Source organism: Cnephaeus nilssonii, assembly GCF_951640355.1.
Source record: "Cnephaeus nilssonii genome assembly, chromosome: 4".
In the NCBI taxonomy this organism is placed as follows: Eukaryota; Metazoa; Chordata; class Mammalia; order Chiroptera; family Vespertilionidae; genus Cnephaeus; species Cnephaeus nilssonii.
This window is the reverse complement of record NC_137075.1, coordinates 47,629,963-47,651,806: the sequence shown is the minus strand read 5'-3', so window position 1 is coordinate 47,651,806 and position 21,844 is coordinate 47,629,963. Positions and strand designations below refer to the sequence as shown.

Here is a 21,844-nt window from a genome sequence, read left to right as displayed (position 1 = left end):
AATGCCAGATCAGCAAGGCCACTGCAAAATAAGTGTGGGCATGCACTAGTCCAAGAGTGAATAAGTCACATGCCTGGAAAAGGTTTTTGCCATCACCTTGTAATCAGACTTGACCATTTCCTGGGAACTAAAGTTCAGTGGGTACTACCAGAAATCAATTAAGAACACTCATTTCTGCAAAACCCATTAACAACCTGATTCTAGAATATCAAGTTGGAACTGGACCTCTGGCTTAAAAAATTAAAATAAAAATAGAAAGGAAAGCCGTGAGGAGCATCCAACTGAAAAGAGGAACCAATGGAGAAGCAGTGCACAGAAGCATGTGAGCAGGTGTTCATGATCCTGGCATCCTGCTTGGCCCAGGATCTTGCTAATACTACCAAGCTCTTCATTTATATAATGGTACCGTTTGAGGGTTAGTATTATGTTATATCAAGAAGCTGAATTTAGAAGTATTCTACCTGATAGATACTGAAATTCAATACCTTGCCCATAACTTGTTTGAAGTATGTACCCACTGTTGAGCTCTCCTGGTATGTACATGGGAGGCTTTCCAGATGTGGACTAACAATAACCCTCTCACTTATATGCTTACTGCCTGCAGCCTCAAGTGACAGAGCAAGAAAGAGTAGGGTAAGGATGACAGGTCATGCTAGCTGAACATTACATTAGAGGACACTACAGGTCAGGCCTAGCAGTAAGAGTGTGCATGCATTTTCCCAGTGATCCTATCCACAACATGAGGAAACTCCCCTAATTAAGGGAAATAGAATTATGGAAACTCCTAGGGTCTGGTTACTATCATTTCTCAATTAGAGTAGAAAGCTTAGGACAGCTTTCTGAAAATCCATATCCAGCGATTATTGACATTGTGGTCCTGGGTGAATCTGCTGCTCTAGCTTGAAGAACTAAAAAGAAAGGAAATGAGTCAACCCAGAACCAAATGATGGTCTGAGTAAAGAGTGAGGGCCTCCAGGCAGAGGTGATCAGAATCTTTTCGAGGGCTTAAGGGATTTATTCAATGACTAGAGGCCCGGTGCATGAAAATTCATGCACTGGAGGGGGGGTCCCTCAGCCCGGCCTGCCCCCTGTCACAGTCCGGAGCCCTCAGGGGCAGGAGGCAACCTGGCGATCAGGGGAAGGCGATGCCCCATCACACCTCTGCTGCTGCCACTGCTGGCAGCGCAAGCCTTGGCTGGCCCTGGTTACCTGTGCCTCGGGCCAGCCCTGGGCAGCTGGGGGGCTGAGGGGACTGGGGGACTCTGGAGGCAGGCAAGTGGAGCGGCCCCGGGCGGGGCTGAGGGGACTGGGTGGGTCCCATCTTGTGGCTGTGGGCATCGCCATCTTTGAGGGCGTGGCAGCAATTAGCATATTCTCTCCTTATTGGCTGTGGGTGCCACCATCTTTGAGGGCAGGGCAGTCAATTAGCATATTCCCTCCTTATTGGCTGTGGGCACTGCCATCTTTTGCAACAGCGTGAGGGTCATTTAGCATATTCCCTCTTTATTAGATAGAATGATATGAAAAGAACTAGTCCATGGGTACTGTACTTATACCACTTTGCCAGATTCAAAATTATGTACACAACTAGTTTCAAACTGGATGGGCAAGGAGAGCTGGGGGGTGTTGTACAAGGTTTGAGAAGTTATCAAAAGTGTCCAAGGGAGAATGGTGACTGAGTCTGAGAAACAAAAAGCTTATCAATAAGCCAAAGTGAAAAGCCAAATAGGAGTTGGAAAACCCAGGAAGGCAAGAGGGAAGCCAGAAAACTTACATTGGAAGCAGACTCTGTGCACCTGGGGATTACCAGTTCTGAGACCCATCAGCCCAGGTAGAGTGAGAAGGGAACCTAAACCAGAACACAGCCGGGTGCTTAGTTGCTGAGTTGTGATGGATGTATCGTCTTGGAAAGAACTCTTCCTCCACACTGTATCCAAATCTCTGCTTGATGTGGCCATTTCAGATAACAGAAAACATCGATCTTCACACTAAGACAGGAAGGACCTATGTGATGGGATTTCTAACTAGCCCTTCAACCCACCCTCTTCTTCATTCCAGAACTCTGTTCTCTCCAAGTTAGAGGTAGCAGTGGTTCTGACAGACAGTGAAATCTTCCCAGGCAAAGTGTCCTCTCTCATTAGGGAGAGTCATGACTACCTTCAATGGCCTTTTGAGCCAGGCCCTTTAGTTCTGTTGTTAGCAGAAGTTTCTCCTGGTTTCTAATATATGGTTAAGGCCCATTATGGACTTCCTGTGCTAATACAGTTTGTCCCTATTTACACCTTTTAAAAAGATTTCAACAGGAATTTGAAGACAAAGGAGCTCTAGCTCATTCAGCTATTGATATCAGGTTCAGGCCCTAATGAGAAACAAAATAATGAGGAGTGAGGAGAAGCTCCCAGCAAGGAAGGGCTGCCTAAAATTCTTCACTTGGGAATTGCACTGGCATGTAACATAGGCTGCAGGCACCCTTCCCAACCTCCCTCCTGGTAACTTGTATAGCTCACAGCCACCTACCTATGTTGCCATCCCCACCCATCCCTACCAGGCTTACCACCATCCTCCCAGGAAGTCAGAACAGTCGCTCTGATAGGGCAGCCAGAAGACACAGCAGACTTAGTAGGAGCAGTTTGAGAGCTAAGAGAAAAAGTGAAAAAGAGAAATGATCTTTAGGCAGGAGGAGAGGTCAATCATATTCAATGATAATAAAATCAAGCGGCATAGCAAATGAGAAGAAGATGCTAGATTCAGCAGTGAAGAGGTGACTGGTTCTGTGAGAGAGCAGTTTACAGGAGAGTGACTGGGTAAAAGCGGAATTGCAGGGGATTGAGTGAGTGTGAGCATATATGGACTACTTTTTTTTTTTTTTTAAGTTTGTCTGTGAAGAAAAGAAAAACCAGATACTGTTTATTAAGCACCTTTTACCAGACCTCACCAATCATCCTCCCCCAAACCACAAGGTTAGTTAGATATATGAACAAGGGAACTGAGCCTGCCAGTAGGTGGCAGAGTTAGGATTTAAAATCCAGATCTTTCCATTACTCCATGTGGCTTCTACTTAGAGATGTAAGACTAGAATTTCAGAGGGATCATCCCAGAATTCAAAGCGTGTGATTGCTAAGAGAGCAGCAGAGAAGAAGCAGGTAACCATGCCTATGATTGCTGAAGAAGCTTTCACAAAGGAGAGGAGAGGTGAACTGATATGAGTTTGCTAAGTGGGTGTGTTGCAGGCAGTTAGAAGAGAAGGTTGGGGAATCTCCAGAAGAGGGAAAGCATACCTGAGTGAGCCTAGCATTTTGAAAAAACAGTTGATTTTCAGTCACTGGGAAGCAGGGAGTATGTAGATGGATGGTGGGAAGAAAGCTGGTAAAAAGGGACAGAAGCCAGGTCATATAGATTATATGCCATGGTTAGGAATTCAGGTATTATCTTGTAGAAAATGGAAAGCCATTGCAGAATGTAAGCAAGGGAATAATGTGAGCAGATGTGTGTTTTAGAAAGATCACTCTGGTGGCAGTGGGGCGGGAGATAGACTGGGGCTATAAAGGAAGTAACTGAGGGTGCAGGGGGAGATTGATATGAGGGGTGAATGGCACAGATGTTTAGGAGAGAGGATTAATATCAAGTGGAGGAAAACTGGGATGATAATGAGGTTCCTGCCATGCATGCCTTAGTCATTCACCAAAATAGAGAATATAGGAGGAGGAACAGACCTAAGGAGAATCAGGCATGAGGAAGAAATGTGAGTTTATTCATCTTTGTGTGCCTAGAGCCCAACCTGGCACCTGAAGTAGTATGGAAACCTCAAACCTATGCTGATAGGAGCTTGGTTTCAATGTTTAATTTGAAGTATATATGTGACATCTAAGTGTTTAGATGTTTGGCAAATGGTTAGATATATAGGGCTAAAGCTTAGAACAAAGGTACAGACTTCAGATGTGGTTTTATAAATCAAGACATTACATGTAGGAGTGAGAAGAAAAGTGACTGGAAAACTAAAATAAAGAATATCCAGAATGAGGAGGGTATAGTGTCATTGAAATCAAAACATTCGTTTCAAGGAAGGAAAGGGTCGGAAGGGTCATGCTGCAGAGATTTCCAATGAAAGTGTGTGTACATTGAACTTGATAAGTAGGTTTTCATTGCTCATCTGAGTAAGAGAATTTCAGCTGACCAGTGGTAGTGAAAACTAGGTTATGTGGAACTGAGAAGTGAATGGACAGGTGAGAAAATGATGTTGCAAATAAATCCCACTTTTCCAAGAAACTTGGCCATGAAGGAAAAAGATATCATAAGGTTGAGGTAAGGTTGAGTTGTTTGCTTATTATAAGAAGAAAAAACCTTGAGTACACTTATAGATTGAGGAAAGGTCTAACAGAGGAGTAACTGAAGATGTAGGGGAAAGAGGGCTCTGTAGACGGGGATAGAGAAGGATGATAATGAAGTTGGCTTCTGACTTAGGGAGAGTAGGCCTTCTGATAAAGGAGGGGAAAAGATAAGGATTCATGCAGGTGCAGGTTCATTTAAGTTGGAGCATATAGGAAGATAATTCAGTATTTAAGCAAAAATAGTAGTATGGAGTTTATAACATGTAGAAGTAAGATGTGTAAACATAAGCAATAATAGTATAAAGATTGGAAGGAGAGATACAGAAGTATACTGTTATATGGTTCTTATACTTTACATGAAAGGATATAATATCACTTGAAGGTATACTTGATAAGTTGAAGATATATTATAAACACTAAAGCAAGCACTAATATAACAACAAAAAAAGTTATAGCTAATAGACCAACAAAGGAGATAAAATGGAATCACTTAAAATATTAAATCAACCTAAAGAAAGGCATAGAAAAAAGAAAGGTCATAACAAGAGGAAAGGCATTAAAAATAAAATGGAAAGACATCTCATGTTTATGAGTCAGAAGAATTAATATTGTTAAAATGTGCATACTACCCAAAGCCATCTATGGATTCAACACAATCCCCATCAAAATACCAATGGCATTGTTCACAGAAATAGAAAAAAACTATTCTAATATTTGTATAAAACCACAAAAGACCCCAAATAGCCAAAGCAGTCCTGAAAAAAAACAAAACAAAGCTGAAGATATCACACTTTTATTTCAAACTATAATACAAAGCTATAATAATAAAAACAGTATGACCTATATATATAAAAGCCTAAGCAACCATTACAACCGGATGACTGGCCAGTAGCTATGATGCCCACTGACCACCAGGGGACAGGTGTTCAATGCAGGAGCTGCCCCTGGTGGTCAGTGCACTCCCACAGTCAACCTTCCGCAGTCAGCCAACCTCTCAGGGCCCCTCCCCTCTCCACCCGGGTTGGCCCTGATCACCAGCCAGGCTGAGGGACCCCACCTGTGCGCAAATTCGTGCACCAGGCCTCTAGTATATCATAAAAAGACACATAGACCAATAGAACAGAATGGAGTGCTCAGAATTAAATTACCACATATACAGTCAACTAATATTCAGCAAGGGAGCCAAGAACACCCAATGGGGAAAAATAGTCTCATCAACAAATATGTTGGGAAAACTAGATAAATACATGCACAATAATGAAATTGACCTATCTGATACCACTCACAAAAATTAAATCGAAATGGATCCAAGATTTAAACATAAGACCTGACACCATAAAACTCTTAGAAGAAAACGTAGGTGAAGAAGCTCCTTAACATTAATCTTGGTGATAATTTTCTGGATATGACAAAAAAAGCACAAAAAAACAAAAGCAAAAAATCAACAAGTGGGACTACATCAAACTTAAAAGCTTCTGCATAGCAAAAGAAACAGAATGAAAAAAAAGCAGCCTACAGAATGAGAGAACATTAATGCAAATCATATATTGCATAAGAGATTAATATCCAAAATATATGAAGAACTCATACAACTCAATAGCAAAAAAAAAAAAAAAAAAAGAAAAAGAAAAAAAGAAAGAAACAATCCAATTTAAAAATGGAGAGAGGAGCTGAATAGACATTTTTCCAAAGAAGATATCCAATTGGTCAACAAGTACATGAAAAGATGCTCAACATCAGTAATCATCAGAGAAATGCAAATAAAAACCACAATGAGCTATAACCTCACACTTGTTTGAATGGCTGTCATCAAAAAGACAAGATATATAACTAGTGTTGGCAAGGATGTGGAGAAAAGGAAACCCTGTACACTGTTGGTGAGAACGTAAATTGGTTCAATCACTATGGAAAATAATATGGAGGTTCTTCAAAAAATTGAAAATAGATCTATCATATTATTCAGTAATTTCACTTCTGGGTATATAGCCATAGGACCCACAGGAAATGAAAACAAAATATTAGAGAGATGTATGTGTTCCCATGTTTATTTCAGCCCATCAATGGGTGAATGGATAACGATGCAATATAAATATATAGGGTATCCCTAAAAAATGTATATACACTTTAACAGCTAATAGCTCAATTTTGAAAGTAAAATGTATTTTAATAAATGCTGCCTTTATAATTATTCAAAATGTGTGTGTATATTTTTGGGGACACCCTGTATATGTAAACATAGCTAAATTCAGAAAGAGTAATGGAAAGAAAGAGAAGCTAAAGTCAGTTTACATTGCAAGATCAGATTAAGGATTTCCTGAGGAACCAAGAACAGAAGTAAGAGAGGATAAAGATGGGTCTGAGTGTGTGTCCTGAAAATGGTTGACCTTTAATAACTATAACTTGTCAATTCTACTCTAAAAGTATATCTGGGATTTAGCTTTTCTAATCTATTCCCACATGTCTATGTTTTTTAATTGAGTTTTAGAGAGAGAGGAAGGGAAGGAGAGAGAGAGAGAGAGAGAGAGAGAGAGAGAGAGAGAGAGAGAGAGAGAGAGAGAGAGAGAAAACATTGCTATGACAGTGAAACATCTGGCATGCCCCCTACCAGAAAAGTAGCCCAAAACCAAGGTATGCGCCCTGACAGGAATGGAACTGGCGATCTTTTAGGTGCATGGAATGACACCCAACCAACTGAGCCACACTGGCCAGAAGAAAATCTGTAACTGGCTGTGATCAATTAATTGTAGGCACCATTGCACTTGGACCAGCCATGTCCATGTTGATATATATCAATTTGTATACAAAAGTGACTTTCTGAAGAAGAAAGTAGAATTTAAAATTTTAAGCTTGTTTTCTCTGTGAAGTCACTAAGTTAATTCTTAAAAATAAAGAAAAGAAAACAAACAAAAATAACTCTGTGTTTAGGATTATTACCTTTAGAAACTATTCAACAGCCTCTTCTAAGCTTCTTAACGTCTGACTTCTGCACTCTTTTATAAATATCCAGACCTGCCCTAACCGGTTTGGCTCAGGGGATAGAGCATCGGCCTGCGGATTGAAGGGTCCCAGGTTCAATTCCGGTCAAGGGCATGTACCTTGGTTGCAGGCACATCCCCAATAGGGGGTGTGCAGAAGGCAGCTGATCGATGTTTCTAACTCTCTATCCCTCTCCCTTACTCTCTGTAAAAAAAAAAAAATCTATAAATATCCAGAACTTTTCCACAACATGCAACATGGCTTCCATCTGACCCACTTTATCCAAACAACTTTCTTAGACATTACTTCTGGGACCAAATCCATGAGCAAATTCAAAGATTTCTCTCACTCCTACTTCCCTGCCCCCTGCCTGTTCAGACATTGTGAACTGTGCCTTCATTCTTGGTACTTCCTTCCTTTTGACTTTCAAGGCTCTATGTTTTTACTTTCACTATTATCCCTCATGGTGGTCCTTCTCTGCCTTTTTTTCTCTTTCTGATTTTTCTTTCTCCCCATCCCCAAAATTGAGTATTCCAGAAGAGGTTTTTGTTTGTTTGTTTGTTTTTTCTTTCAATGATATGGGTAAGTTAATTTCTAAGCCTCAATTTTCTAATTGATAAAAAAAAAGGAGGGGGGAATTAAAATTAGTACCCACCTGTTGTTGTGAAAATTAAATTAATTACATAAAGCATTCTGCACAATAGTGAGTACTCAATAAATGTTAGCTGTTACTATTCTCATTGTTGTTATTTTTGTTGTCAGTCCAACCAACTCCGATTATATATAGCACAGGTTTAGATACAAATAGTTGTGCATATGGTAACATCAGGTGGCTGTGAGTCTTATCGCCCCAATAAGACCATGAGCTTCCTGAGTCCAGTGGCCACGATGAACCCACCCTCGCTCCTTAGGCCTTAACGAAACCAGTTCCAGAACACAGGTACCTGTGGTGAGTGGAAGGCCCCAGCCCATCCCGGAGGCTTTGTCCTTGCTCTTCAGTTCTCCCGGTTCCCTCAGGATTTAATCCTTCTTCCTGTAAGCACAGGTAGAGCTGGGGTCAGTCAGAGGGCCCTGCCAGGGGTGATGGGGATGGTGAGCAGCCAAAGACCCTACAGGAGGCTGCACAGCAGATCAGAAAGCTCTGCATAAACTAAACGGGTGGATTACCGTGAGCTCCAGCGCTGGGTTCCCTATGCCAGTCTCCATTGTGGACAAAGCAATGGCCCCTTTTCCACTTGTTTTCTCCATCTCCTGTTCTCCTCAACTGAAAAACAAATTCAGGGCCAAGGCTGAAAGATTGGCCATTCTGTAATGTGGGACGAGGGAGAAATTTTAGGGCCAGTTACCCACAGAAAAAACAAAACTAAAAATCTTTAGAGGTTTAGCTGATTTCTTTAAGAACTGAAAATTGGGAAGATTGGAAACATAATTTTAATATAATAAATAATGAAATACAGACTTCTATTTCCTATTGTGAATAGGCAAGGAAGGGGCAATAAGATAGGAGAAGAGAAATAAAGGCCAGGAGGAATTGAAATGAATCAGTGGTTCACCCAGGTCCCCATTAGGTTCCTTAAAGAGTCAGAGGGCAGCTACTCCTGTTAACTGGGAGAGGCCCCACTGACCTGTGCCCGGTAAGAAGAGAACAGAAAGGGAGGCAGAGGGCTGGGAAGGCTCCACATCCCAGCATATTGCTGAGAAAACAAAGATTAACAGGCTTTCAAGTTCCTGACTATATTGTAACACAAACATTGTTTTTCTCCTGGCCAGCGTGGCTCAGTGGTTGAGCATCAACCTATAAACCAGGAGGTCATGCTTTGATTCTGGTCAGGACATATGCCCGGGTTGTAGGCTCGATCCCCAGTGAGGGGCGTGCAGGAGGTAGCTGATCAATGATTCTCTCTCATCATTGATGTTTCTATCTCTCTCTCCCTCTCCCTTCCTCTCTGAAATCAATAAAAATATATTTTGAAAAAAAATTGGTTTTGGAACATCTAAGACAGCTCCTCATTAGTTAAATAAAAGAAACCTACACTTAGAATAGTCAGCATGAATGTTAACTATCCCAAATAAAGTTTTAAAGCAAAATGAGAGAATCAATAAACTAAAGCAACATTTGAGCCTCACTGTATTAGTAAGCAATCCTAATAGACAAACATTGAAATTTATAAGCTTATTCTGAGATGTTTCTTTACTTTGCAGAAAGTTTACTGACCCCATGAAATTTTTTTTTAATGTGATCTCTTCAAGCATTAAAGTATAATTTCATTAAACACACACAACATATTTTTGCTGTGTAAATTAGGGCCTTCCCGTATAGGCAGAGAACAACCTGAATTTGGTCTAAACAGGATCAATTAAGGAATTTAGCAAATCAGGTTCCTACCCACCCCAAACACCCTTTCTTACACCAGCTTCTAAGATTCCTTCTGTCTCCTCAGGGAAGGACGGGAAGAAAAACTCAGCTCCCAGAGATCCTGACTCTGAAGGGAGTCCTCCCCTGTAGAGGAGGAGTGCAACTCTCAAGTTAAACATTTACATCCTTTAAAGACTGCTTGGTGGGGTCAGGTCTAAGAGTTCTGCAGGCAGGCACTCCTAAGGGGCAGATCGGCAGGAGCCTTGTCCAGCACTGAACTAAGAGAAAGGTCTCTGCCCTCGGGGAATGTATCGTGTTGTGTGGGAAAGACAATTACTAGAAAGAAGGAAAAACAGAGAGCAGGACTGTGCAGGATTCAATGCCACATGGTCACTGGGAAGCACTAGGAAGTCTTTCATTAATCCCTTCAACAAACATTCATGGAGTGCTCACTGTTTTGGGTGCTGAAGATAGAAAGATGAACGAAACATGGTCTCTGCCAGGAAGGAACTTACAAATCATTAAGGGAAGACCTGTGGCAGAAAGGCTCACAGAGTTGGTAACATTTGCTGTGAGTCTGCAAAGTCTTGAAAGGTAAGTAGGGGATGAATGATGGAGAAGGGGAAAGATGTACCAGCAGAGAGAGAAACTTGAACAAAGGCACAGAAGTGTGGCCTTCTCTGACATGCTAAGGAGGCTGCAAAAATTAGCTAAAGAATGGAGAGAATTTTTAGAGGAATTAAGAAAGGACAAAATAAAGAAATTAGTTAAGAAATGAAGGAGTAAGGGGGGGGGGGAGGGGTGCCCGCCCAGTGTTGCTCTGTGGTTGAACGTTGACCCATGAACCAGGAGGTCAGGGGTTTGATTCCCATTCAGGGCACATGCCTGGGTTTCGGGCTTGATCCCCTGTAGGGGGCGTGCAGGAGGCAGCCGATCAATAATTTTCTCTCATCGGTGATGTTTCTCTCTCCCTCCCTCCTTTTTTCTCTGAAATCAATCTATAATAATAAAAGCATAATATGCTAATTAGACCAGACGTCCTTCCAGACGACCTTCCAGATGAAGCCGGGGCTGCAGCCGCAGGATCCAAGGAAGCCACCGCGGCTGCGAAGGCCTACTCTTACACGAATTTCATGCATCGGGCCTCTAGTAAAAACATATTTATTGGAGAAACTACTGAAAAAGCATTTAAAATGAAGCTAAGCATGTGTTGAAGCTAGGTATAGAGTTCATATTAGAGTTAAGACCTTTGTTCCCTCTGACCAGAGTAAAGTCCCTTGAGGAAATTGTATTAAGTGTAAAGGCAGAGAAATAACAAACTGAAAATTCCAACTTTCTCATCATTGACTGAGCTAATGTTGAATGGATATGTCACATTATATTGTTATCTGCTAAACAAGAGCACAGATTTGGAAATTATCCTTCTTCCAAGAGTACAACTGAAGAAATCAAATCACCAAGGAGTATTAGAAGGCCTTTCTGTTCCTCCCTTGCTCAATTTCATCTTGCCGTGGCACCAGCCAGGGTCATAAAATAGCTTTATCTAGGGGTGTGGAGCAGGTTATCTTGTAGAGTCATATAGATTTTTAGAGCAAAATGGACCTTTAACATCTTCTGACTAGCCACAACTGCTCTGACCATAGGTATTGTAAGTCATCAAGCGGCAGGCAGTTGCCCGGTGGGCATGGCATAAGGACTCTGTGCTCTGCTGGTCATGCACTCAGGCCCAGTAAACCCAACAGCCTATCACACACCTCCCACTTTGTGGAGATGATCTCCAGTCCCTCTCTCTAACCCTCCCACACTTCTGTCGTCCCAGAAACCTGAAGTTCATTTCCACTTAGATGCTCGCTGATGTCTCAGCACCAATATGTTCTAAACAAGAACTTTCTGTGATCTTCTCCGGTGCCACCTTCTCCCTGAAGTAGAGCATTCCTTATACTTACTTCCCTCTTTCTTTCACTGCCCCCCTCCCATTGGCCCTTGCCCTCACTTGGCTCTGTGGTGGAGGTAAGGATGTGTTAGAGCTAGGTATAGAGTTTGTGTTGGAGCTAAAGCCTTTGTTCCTGCTCACCAGAGGGGACGTTCCTCCAGGGAAGAGCTTGTGAAGGAGAAAAGAAAGACATGATGGGGCAGAATGCAAAGGGAAGCATTTAAAGATATATTTCTCCAAATGTCACAATTTTGGGTAAGGTTGACCCTGAATATCAAGCCATTTGAACTACTGTGGGTATTTAAAATGGTTTAAAGAGGTGGTGATAACAAGTGTTTTCTAAGAACCCCAATATTTTTATAATGCCAGGTATACAATTATAGTTTGGGGTGTTTTTTTTAATGTTTGCCATTTCTCATAGAATCCTGAAGTTTTTTAAACTTTGCCTTCAAGAAGCTTAAGGTCTTTTTCTCTCTAGCTTTGTCCCTCATACAGGTTTCTTTCAGAGTAGTGAACGTGTGAAGGGTGTGGAACTAGAGAAGGGGAATGATAAATACCCCTCCATACTGCAGCACTGGGCTTGGCCAATTCCGTGAGCATGTACTAGGCAACCTGCTTATTCAGCGGTTTTAACAATCCCAATTGAAAGATCAACCAAATGTTATCTGACCACAGAAAGCAGAATGAGAATATGGTAAGTCCTAAGAAGTTATAACCTTTCTGCTCTGCCATTAGGGGTTTCTATCTTCTTTCGTGCCCTCGGCTTTTACATCCGACTTTTAACTTCTCTCTCTCTTTGACTCTACCTCCCTCTCTTTTCTCTGTCTCTCCCTCAAGCCCCTTTCTCTCTCTGTCCCATCTCTCCTTCTATTTGACTTTGCAGTGCTCCCCCTGAGAAGGTTGTGATAGGGAGTTCTGGGAAAGGAGGCTCCAGAACGCCTGTGGGGGGCGCGTCAGCCCTTGCAGAGCAGAGCTGGCGATGGCGGCTGACAGGGATAAAGGCCTGTGTGTCAGGGCGCAGATGGGTGAGCAGTCCCGGCTTTGTGATGGGAACCCATGAGGCTTGTGTTCTAGAAACTTAGCATCAACAACCACCTCCCACACTTAGTCATAGCGTGGATTAGAATCTTTATTTTCTATTTGCTGAACTTCTTGGGAGACTTTTGATTTGGTTTCTAATTTTAAAAGCCTTACCTCTAGTAGTTCTTATTGATTAATAGATGGCTAATTATTTTCCATGGCTAAATGGGTAGGTGGACAAAGTCTAGTAAGTTGGTGGTTGTGCCCCACTCCTGACCCTCCCCGTAGATGCTCTAACTATATCTCATTGGTGAAAGTCTACCCTTGATTGGGAAAACAAGTAATAAGGAAGTAATCCTATTTATTATTAAGCATTTCAGGGTTTACCACTCCTGAGTTTTTTGTTTGTTTGTTTGTTTTACTTTACCTTAAGGCAGGTTTGGAAAGATTTGGAGTCAGGCTCCATGGGCACAGTGACCTCACTCCCAAATGGTTAAATTAGAACAAAAGTGCAAGCTCTGGAAGAGGGGCCGCACGCAAATGAAAGAGACAATAAATAATAATTTGGAAATATTGGGGGACCAGGCAGGAGCCCAACTCAAGAGGAAGGACTCCCCTTGGGCTCCGGCCTTGCCATCCTTTTATTCAATCTGGGATACAACTATAGCCCTTAGGCAGGCAATTTTCAGTACATGACTGTCTGGTAGGGAAGTTGCTTCAGCTACCATTGTCTGGGCTAAACAGTGGGTGTACAGCCCTGACCTTTGCCAGAGCTGGAGGGTCACCAGCCTTCCGGGTTCCTTGTCCACACCTCTCTGCTAGTGAAGACAATGGGTGGCTTCCCGCAGTGTTAAGTTCCTAATATAGATCTTTGCTTTTTTAAAGCTATATTGTTCACTTATATGGCAGTCACTGAAATGCATTTCACACATTTTCTGATATACTCCTGACCATGCACCTTTGAGGAAGGTACTATTGCTATCCCAATTTTCCAGACGAGGACACTCAGGCTCAGAGACATGAAGCAACACACCAAATACCAAAGTGAGCAAATGACAGAACGAAGTCTGAGCCCAGAGTCCTTGCCCTTAATCACAACTCTCTGCTGTTCATCCTGGCCCAGCCGTACGCCTCTCTCCCCTCTTCCTGTTCTCATTATACCATTAACGTCTCGCTCAGCTGACTTCTTTTTCCGAATGCCGCTGGACTCCATTTCAACCTCCAATGAACTCGCTGCCTTCTTTTATAGCCTGAGCTATTCATGTGGCATCTTTTATGTTTTTCTCTAATGCTGTTTGTCATAATGTTGTCATATTGTATTCTGGAGTTTGTATAAAAGTAGCAATGCAATGCCTCATTGAGAATTGTGGGTTTTGTTTTGCTTTGTTTTAGTTTTAGCAAATTTCTTGATTGGCTTTTTGGGTATGAAGCTCCATTAAAGCAGAGACCCAAGCCCCTAGCACACAGAAATTGTGTAAAAATTATTTGTTGAAAAAATAGAAACACCTAGGTATGTGTCCAGATATCTGGAGCAAAGGAAAGTGAGGATATCTGTTACTTGAGAAGTGCACAGCACTTAGCATCGTGCCTGGTACAGAGTAAGCATTCACTAGGTGGTGGCTATCTTGTTTTACGTAAGTAATAGAGCAGGAATTATTGGAGCATCTTAGGAGGAGCAAGTAGAAAAGGGCAGGAGAAGAGAGAGGGGAAAAAATGGAGTAATATGTTGGTCACAGGGGCTCCATGTAAACAGTAGGCCAGTGAGGTCTTTTCAGAGGTGGCAATGGCCAAGGGACAATTAAGGAAAAGGATATTTAACATTTTCTGTGCTCAGCTACAACTTCACCCTCCTTCCCTCAAGTCTTTAGTAAAATCTGCTACACATACACCTTGATGTCAGTAATTCTTGGAGAATTCAGGAAGCCAGGTTGTGTGCGGGGGCTGCCAGGGAGCAGGAGCAGCGAGGTGATATATCTATATGGATGGCCCATTCAGCAAAGTTAGAGAATTTAGCCAAAGTATGCAAACAGAACCAGAGACAACAAGGAGTGAGGCCTCAATAATTTTCAGAAATATTGGGAGTTATAGTGATTAATCTCATTCTACAGAAGATGGAGGTTCAAGATAATTTATTTAAATATTAAAGGATGGGGGATGGGAGCAGGTCTCAGCAGTCCAGAGGACTTTGGGAACATCCAAGTGAGTAACACTTTAGTCACATATATATTGTTATCATGTGGTTTATATTATGTTTCCTTAGCTATATTATAAACTCCTTGGATTAGCAACTATGACAAGGCGTTGAATTGAAACTATATGGCTTTTTCTCATTCCTATGTATTGACACATTGGATCCTGGCAATAACCCTCTGAAATAGTGTGGCAAGTATTCTCTCTTTTCTCTCCTCCCTTCTATGGCTCACTCTTCTTTCTCTATCTCAAAATTTAGGTTCAATGTTTGTTCTACCCTGCCATGTTCCTTATGTTTTATTGTACCTTTGATGGTTCCTGACACATGACTGATATCTGATCCTTCACCTGGGGGTAACCCTGAAGAGTGGGAGCAGGGGCTGGGCTGGGCTTAGGCTTTGGATGAGAGAGCCAGACAGCAAGCCCTAGGCCATGTTTAAGGTACACGGCCTGGGATCCAAAGTGGTGGAGCTAAATCGGTTCTCATGTCCAAGAGGTGACTTCAGAGCCAAGAACCAGGGGCAGCCAGGTCATTGGATGGTTTCAACACAAATACTGGTCCATGTGAAAACATCTGTCAATGAACGAGAAACATGGTCTGAAAAGTTTATTGGTGTGTTAGTTGGCTTGGGCTGTCATAACAAAATGCAATAGAGTGAGTGGCTTAAACAACAGAAATTTAAATTTATTGCTCACAGTTCTATAGGCTAGAAGTTCAACATCAGGGTACAGCGTGGCTGGATTCTGGTGAGAGCTCTCTTCCTGGCTTGCAGGTGGCCTCCTTCTTGCTCTGTCCCCACATGGCAGAGACAACAAGCGAGCTCTCTGGTTTTTCTTCTTATAAGGGGGTTAATCCCACCAGGAGGGCCCCACTCCCATGACCTCATCTAACCTAATTACCTAAATACCATCCAAAGGTCTCATCCCTAAATACCATCACAGTGAGGATTAAGGCTTCAACATTTGAGTGGGAAGGACAAACAAACATGTAGCCCATAACAATAGGCAACTACCACAGTACAGCTTTTATTTTGCTTTAGTCTGTACAATTTTGACCATTAGAGAGGTCTTTCAGAAACTTGACTTTCTTTCTAACCAGGTGAAATGTATGCATTTGAAAGCACAAAGTTCATTTTATTTACTGACACAAGGCTCAAAGATACTTCACTCCTCAGTTTACCGATTTCCTTATAAATATCTCCCCATATATTTGATGTAGGAATTGAAACAGAATATTAAGTGGGGTGTTTTTTTGTTTTTTTTTTAACAAATTTGGAGCAGCAAGTTCTTTGCCAAAACCACATTTCTTCTTGTCAAGAGCTATTGTTCCCTTAAGGGAAGTGAACATTATGTCTGCAACATTGACTTTCTTATAAAGAGAAATTAGAGGGTGCTCTCTTCTCCTCTGCCCTAGGTTTAAGTTCTTTGTCAAAAGAATACCTCTTTGTGATGAACACAATGCAAAGAATGATAAGGTGCATTTCCTTAGGAAAATAACTGTTTAGATCTATTACATATAATAAATTACATAGACTGCATAGAATAAGTTATTCATTCCATAAGAAATTATTGGGGATTAGAGGCAAGTTAATTTGACCATAAACAGGCAAATAATCCTTTTGCCACATGACTGTAATATTCAGATAAAAAATATATCTATGCTCTGGCCGGTGTGGCTCAGTTGGTTGGAGCATCATCCCATACACTGAAAGGTGGCAGGTTCCATCCCTGGTCGGGGTAGGATCAATGTTTTTTTTTCTCTCTCTCTCTTCCTCTCTCTAAAATCAATAATATATATATTATTCTTCAATAATTATATTGCTAAATGCTACATTTTCTCATTTGAGGTAACTAGGCTTTTAAAAAAATTAATCTTTCAAATATCTCTGTCCTTTAAAAAGTGCCACAATAGCCAAAACCGGTTTGGCTCAGTGGATAGAGCATCAGCCTGCAGACTGAAGGGTCCCGGGTTCGATTCTGGTCAGGGGCATGTACCTTGGTTGCGGGCACGTCCCCAGTGGGGGGTGTGCAGGAGGCAGCTGATCGATGTTTCTAGATGTTTCTAGCTCTCTATCCCTCTACCTTCCTCTCTGTAAAAAAATCAATAAAATATATTAAAAAAAAGAAAGTGCCACAATACATAGTAGCCCTTAAAAAGTGTTAGATATTACCTTTTAGGAACACTACATAATATAAGAAAGAAATGCTAGACAAAGAAAGACACTCTGAGAAATCATATTTTTGTAAAAGAAAACATCCCATACCATGGCAACTGAATGCCGCCTGCCAGGGAGGCCCCACTTGAGCTTGGCGCCCAAGCACCATGGGCCCAGCCGAGACACTGGTGAAGTTTTGTCAAGCTCTCTCTCTGTCAGAACACTGAATGGGTTCATGAAAATTTGACAAAGGCCTACAGGGAGAAGGAGAAAATGCTCACTGAAACCATGTCCTAGAATGGTCACCAATTATTATTAATAATAATAGTTAACCTTTATGGAGAGCTTACTTGGTGCAAAACTCTGAGCCAAGGGCCTTTCATGCATTATTTCACTGAATCCTTCCAACCCCCTATAAGGTAGTTACTGCTTTGTTAAGCCCATATTTTACAAAACCTGGGGCTTAGCGAAGTTAAGCAACTTGTCCAACTGCTGTTAAGTGGAAATCTTATATATGAATCCAGATAGCTGGGTATTTTCTCAAGTAGAGTCACAAACCTTCAGTGGTAGGTACCAAACTTGCCTCCTGGCTCCTCTGAAGCCCCAGAGGGTGCTGATGGGGCATTGATTCAGGCCCTCAGTTCATATCTTCTCAGGAAAAAGCCTTCTCAAGCAGGGTTGCAATGAGGATAAGTGTAATTCTGCATTCTACTAAAATGAATTAAGATAACTCTAATAATAGGGAAAGGCCACCAGGGTGGCACCAGTTTTGAAGTCTATAACCTCCATCTATGATTCACTCCACAGGCTTCTTGCTCAAGAATGTTTCCAGGTGGAAATTCTGCTGATTCTGTGGCCTGAAAGAGTGGAACCCACCTGTGAGAAAGATGGAATGGAGTGGTTGCTGCCACCTCCTCGCTTCACTCCTCTCTCTTCCACCTCCACAAGCAGTCCCAATCCGATCCTTTCCAAGGAAACCACTGTCCACATCATCTTTTTGAGAGTCGGAGAGGAAAATGGAGTCCAACCTGGGTCATATGGGGACATAAAAAGGAGGGGTCATGCCTGAGACATGTACTGAAGAAGGACAGCACAGATACATGGGAAGCCAGCAAAGAGTCTTTGGAGCCAAGCCCTCTTTCTTTTCCCTTTTCTCCATCCTCCGTCTTCCTCTCTCTGGCCTGATCAAAATCTGTCTTCAGGGAAGGATCTGAGATCAGCTGCCTCACTGGGAACCAAGTCAGGAAGTACCCATGTGGTTTCTGTGCCCTGTTAAGGGGTTTTAGGAATCAGTGAGCAAGTCAGGGAAGTAGGTTTGTCTTGTTCAGGACTAATTACTCAGTGCCTAGAATAGTGCCCGGCTCCTTAAATTTTGTGGGATAAATAAATTTTGGAGGCCAGGGAGTTCTTCTTGGGACCCAAAACTCCCACACTTCTTGGCCCTGGACTGTGGACCTGTGAGCCACAGGTGCTGGACAGAGCTTCCAGCCTCAGCATTCCACGTCCACTTCCTGGAATGCAGCGCCTCCTAGTGGAAGTCTAGGGCTGCGGCCTCCTCCCTAGATGCCTCCAAACTTGGGCCCCTCTATTACTCCCCGCAGCTCTCCATCTTCTCATTCTCATAACCTCAATGTCACCCTCATGGATGAAGCCCAGTAGACTGGAGCAGGCCCCTTCTAGTAAGCACAAGTACGCACAAGATGAACAATAAAGGGCTCCAATGGAGTCAGGTAGTTACCCTATGTGAGAGCAGCACTTCTCAAACTAAGGTGCAGATGAATAATGTGCGAATGCTTATAAATTACAGTTGTCTTCATCAAGATTTGCCCCTTAAAGGTTTCCCTGCCTCTTTTCTAGTGCTGAGACCTAAAGAAGAGCTTAACCTTCGAGTTGGAAGGAGTGGGGGGAAAGGACCACATTCCCAGAATCAGAAACTGCAAAATATGGCATACTAGTAAAGCAAGAGGTCAGGGGGAAGAGGGTGTTGTCTGGCTGCTCAGAGAGGGCGTTCCAGAGCAGCAGGTGAGGTCATCAAAGGTCAGGGTCCCTAGTTCTCAGCTCTGCCAGCCCAGAAACTCCTTTTATCAGTGCACCCAGAGATAAGGAGATTCAAGGGAAATGAATCATACCAAATTCTTAAGAATCTAAATCAAGCCTTGTCGGCATAGCTCAATGGTTGAGTGTCGACCTGTGAACCAGGAGGTCACGGAGTTCCATTCCCAGTCAGGGCACATGCCCGGGTTGTGGGCTCAGTCCCCAGTAGGGGACGTGCAGGAAACAGCTGATCAATGATTCTCTGTCATCATTGATGTTTCTCTCTCTCTCTCTCCCTTTCCCGTCCTCTCTGAAATCAATAAAAATATAGAAGAAAGGAAAAAGAACAACTGAGCTTGTTCAGAACAATGCTCTTCCCTGCAAAAACATCTACATGGATCTACATGGGCAGTCATATCATTATCAAAAGTCTGTTTTGTAGGCCTGATATCAGACCAAGGGGAATCACGTGACCCCAGAAAAGGATATTATGAAATTTTGATAGTTGGGTGGCACCCATCTCCAGGATAACTGTATACCTGCCAAGGTCAGCAGTTGCAAGTGCAGAAGAGCACCCTCCCCTTCTGTCACTCTTCCTCAAGGAAAAAAACAGGAGGCTTTCCTTGCTTCCCACCCTGACACCTCATTCCAGCCCGCGGATTTGAAAACCTTCAGTGTGGCTATTTGGTAAATGGTCAGAGGAAAAAAGTTCATCACATTTCTGTTGGCCAGTTGTTTTTTTATGTGATATTGACTATATGTGTGTGTGTGTGTGTGAGAATATATATATATATATATATATATATATATATATATATATATATATATATTTTCTTAAGTCTGGCACTTTCTCAGGCTCACCTTCCTCCATTCTGTTCTATTGTGGTCTGAGCTGTCCTGTTGTGTGGCTTTAAATTCATCAAATTTCGGAAACTGGCAGTGGGAAGACCCAGGAAAATTACAGCCCTCAACAGTGTCTTGCTCTTACACACCATTCAGTAAGTCTCTGCTGATAAATTGTCGGTAAAGGGGGCACAACCCCACTGCAATGTCCACCTCTCCCAGGTTTGCTTCCTGGCTTGCTTTGCCAGCCCCCAGGTCCCCTGGGAGCAGCTGGAGAGGCTCATTTCTCACTAAGTCCTACCTCATTCCCTTCTTAACGTGATACAGCTGCTGTCAGCCACCCCAGAGCCAAATCCAAAACTTCCATTTTGCCTGATGCCAAATGACAGACTTTAATTTGTTAAATTTGGATTAAGTGCTCATAAAATAACTAACAAAATTTGCTTTAAACCTGAGGTAGATTAGGAAAAAAAATCCTCAAGGAGGAAACACCCTGTCACCTAGGAGGTTGTGGAGACGGAGGCCACAAACTCCTCAGTGGCACTCCTCATTGTGACTCTGGAAATCAGCCCCCTCCAGGGCCGCCATATTTTCCATTTGTCACAGTGTATTGTCTACTCCGCACTCTTCTCACCCTTAATAAATGTTTGCACATTGTTCTTATGACCCCTAGACTCCAAAGTATTTAAGTTCTAGCTAGTGCGAGGCTTTTTAAAGAACACAATATATGACTTGACCCTTGGTAGGGGCCAAATGAAGAAAGAATGACGTCCTGCAGCAAAACAACCACGTAACAGGAAATACGAAAGGCAGCTTACTCGTGGGCAGAAGAACTACAAAGAGGAGTTAAGTCCCAGAGTTTATTTGTTGCCACTTTGGAATCTGGGCTATGGCTAAAGTCAGTAAGAGTTAGGGAACAACTAGAGAGAAATGTGGCTTCGGGAACCTAAAAGGGCGCCCTTGCCGTGCCATTGCCCCACAATGCCGTGACTCGGATTCGAACCGAGGTTGCTGCGGCCACAACGCAGAGTACTAACCACTATACGATCACGGCGAGCTACCGGAACGCCACGGGAGCAGGCCTTCCGAGGGCTGTACTCGTCTAGAGGGCTGTCATTCCAAGCTTCCTAAGTCAACCATTGTGACCCAGGCCCTTCTGGCCCTCGCCCTGACCTGACCTGAAGCAGAGGACGAGCACCGCGGACTCCCCGGCTGGTCGTGCACACAAACCGTAAAAAAGTTTTGCAAACGAAAGGACTCCAAGGAGGCCAAGCCTCCGTGGGCAGTGCGAACGTGAGGCCCCGGAGTCGCCCCAAAGGTGGCCCTCTCACGCACACCGCTCACGCAATCTGAACAGACTTTGGTTTAGAATGGGGCTGTCTCTTAAATTCTACAAGAAAATCGGTTCCGACCCACCCGCACAACTTCGAGACGCAAGGAAGTGAGAACCCGGGCGCACCTTCCCTCCAAGCGAAGCGGCGGGATCCAGCCCGCAGACGAAAGCAAGGAAGTGCGCCTGCGTACACTCGGAACAGCCAGGTTGGAGATAGGCGGGAGCAAGGACAAATCAGATGTGTTAAGGGGCGGGGCTTTTAACACAGAAGACTTCAGGAGAGGGACTAGTGCGTCAGGTCCCCAGTAGCTCGCCGTGATCGTATAGTGGTTAGTACTCTGCGTTGTGGCCGCAGCAACCTCGGTTCGAATCCGAGTCACGGCATTGCGTGAAGCAATGACACGGCAGGGGACTTATCTTTTACTTTTTACTTTTCTCTCGAGTTTTTAACGACATTCTGGAAAATAGATCTGAATTCCCTTATGACAGCGGGAAATGGCGTTTTCGCCATCTCTGGCTAAACTGGATATCTGACAAAAATAGGCTTCCAGTTACTCCAGATCTACGTGCGTTATCGTTCTTGGGGACAAAGCACAAAGCACTCACAAGGCTGTGCTATAACAGACGTGTACAAATTCCCATGGCAGCACTGGAAACGGACTCCCAATAATAAGA

General features: G+C 43.0%; 1 protein-coding gene across 4 annotated transcripts in view; it reads right to left on the bottom strand.

Moving 5' to 3' along the window:
- The window catches only part of SLC28A2 (solute carrier family 28 member 2), a 38,755-nt gene extending 17,391 nt beyond the window's left edge, over positions 1–21,364 (bottom strand). For 2 of the 4 annotated variants that reach the window (XM_079769274.1, XM_079769277.1), the window contains exons 1-4: positions 21,296–21,364; positions 17,836–17,987; positions 8,472–8,568; positions 8,249–8,337 (exon numbers count right to left, since the gene is read on the bottom strand). In XM_079769274.1, coding sequence (XP_079625400.1) covers positions 8,249–8,337; positions 8,472–8,552 — 170 coding nt within the window. In that variant the 5' untranslated portion in view covers positions 8,553–8,568; positions 17,836–17,987; positions 21,296–21,364. Of the gene's footprint in view, positions 1–8,248; positions 8,338–8,471; positions 8,569–9,713; positions 9,751–17,835; positions 17,988–21,252 lie in introns of those variants that run through there. The other 2 variants (XM_079769275.1, XM_079769276.1) reach the window with 2 other exon arrangements.
- Between the last annotated feature and the right edge of the window lie 480 nt (positions 21,365–21,844).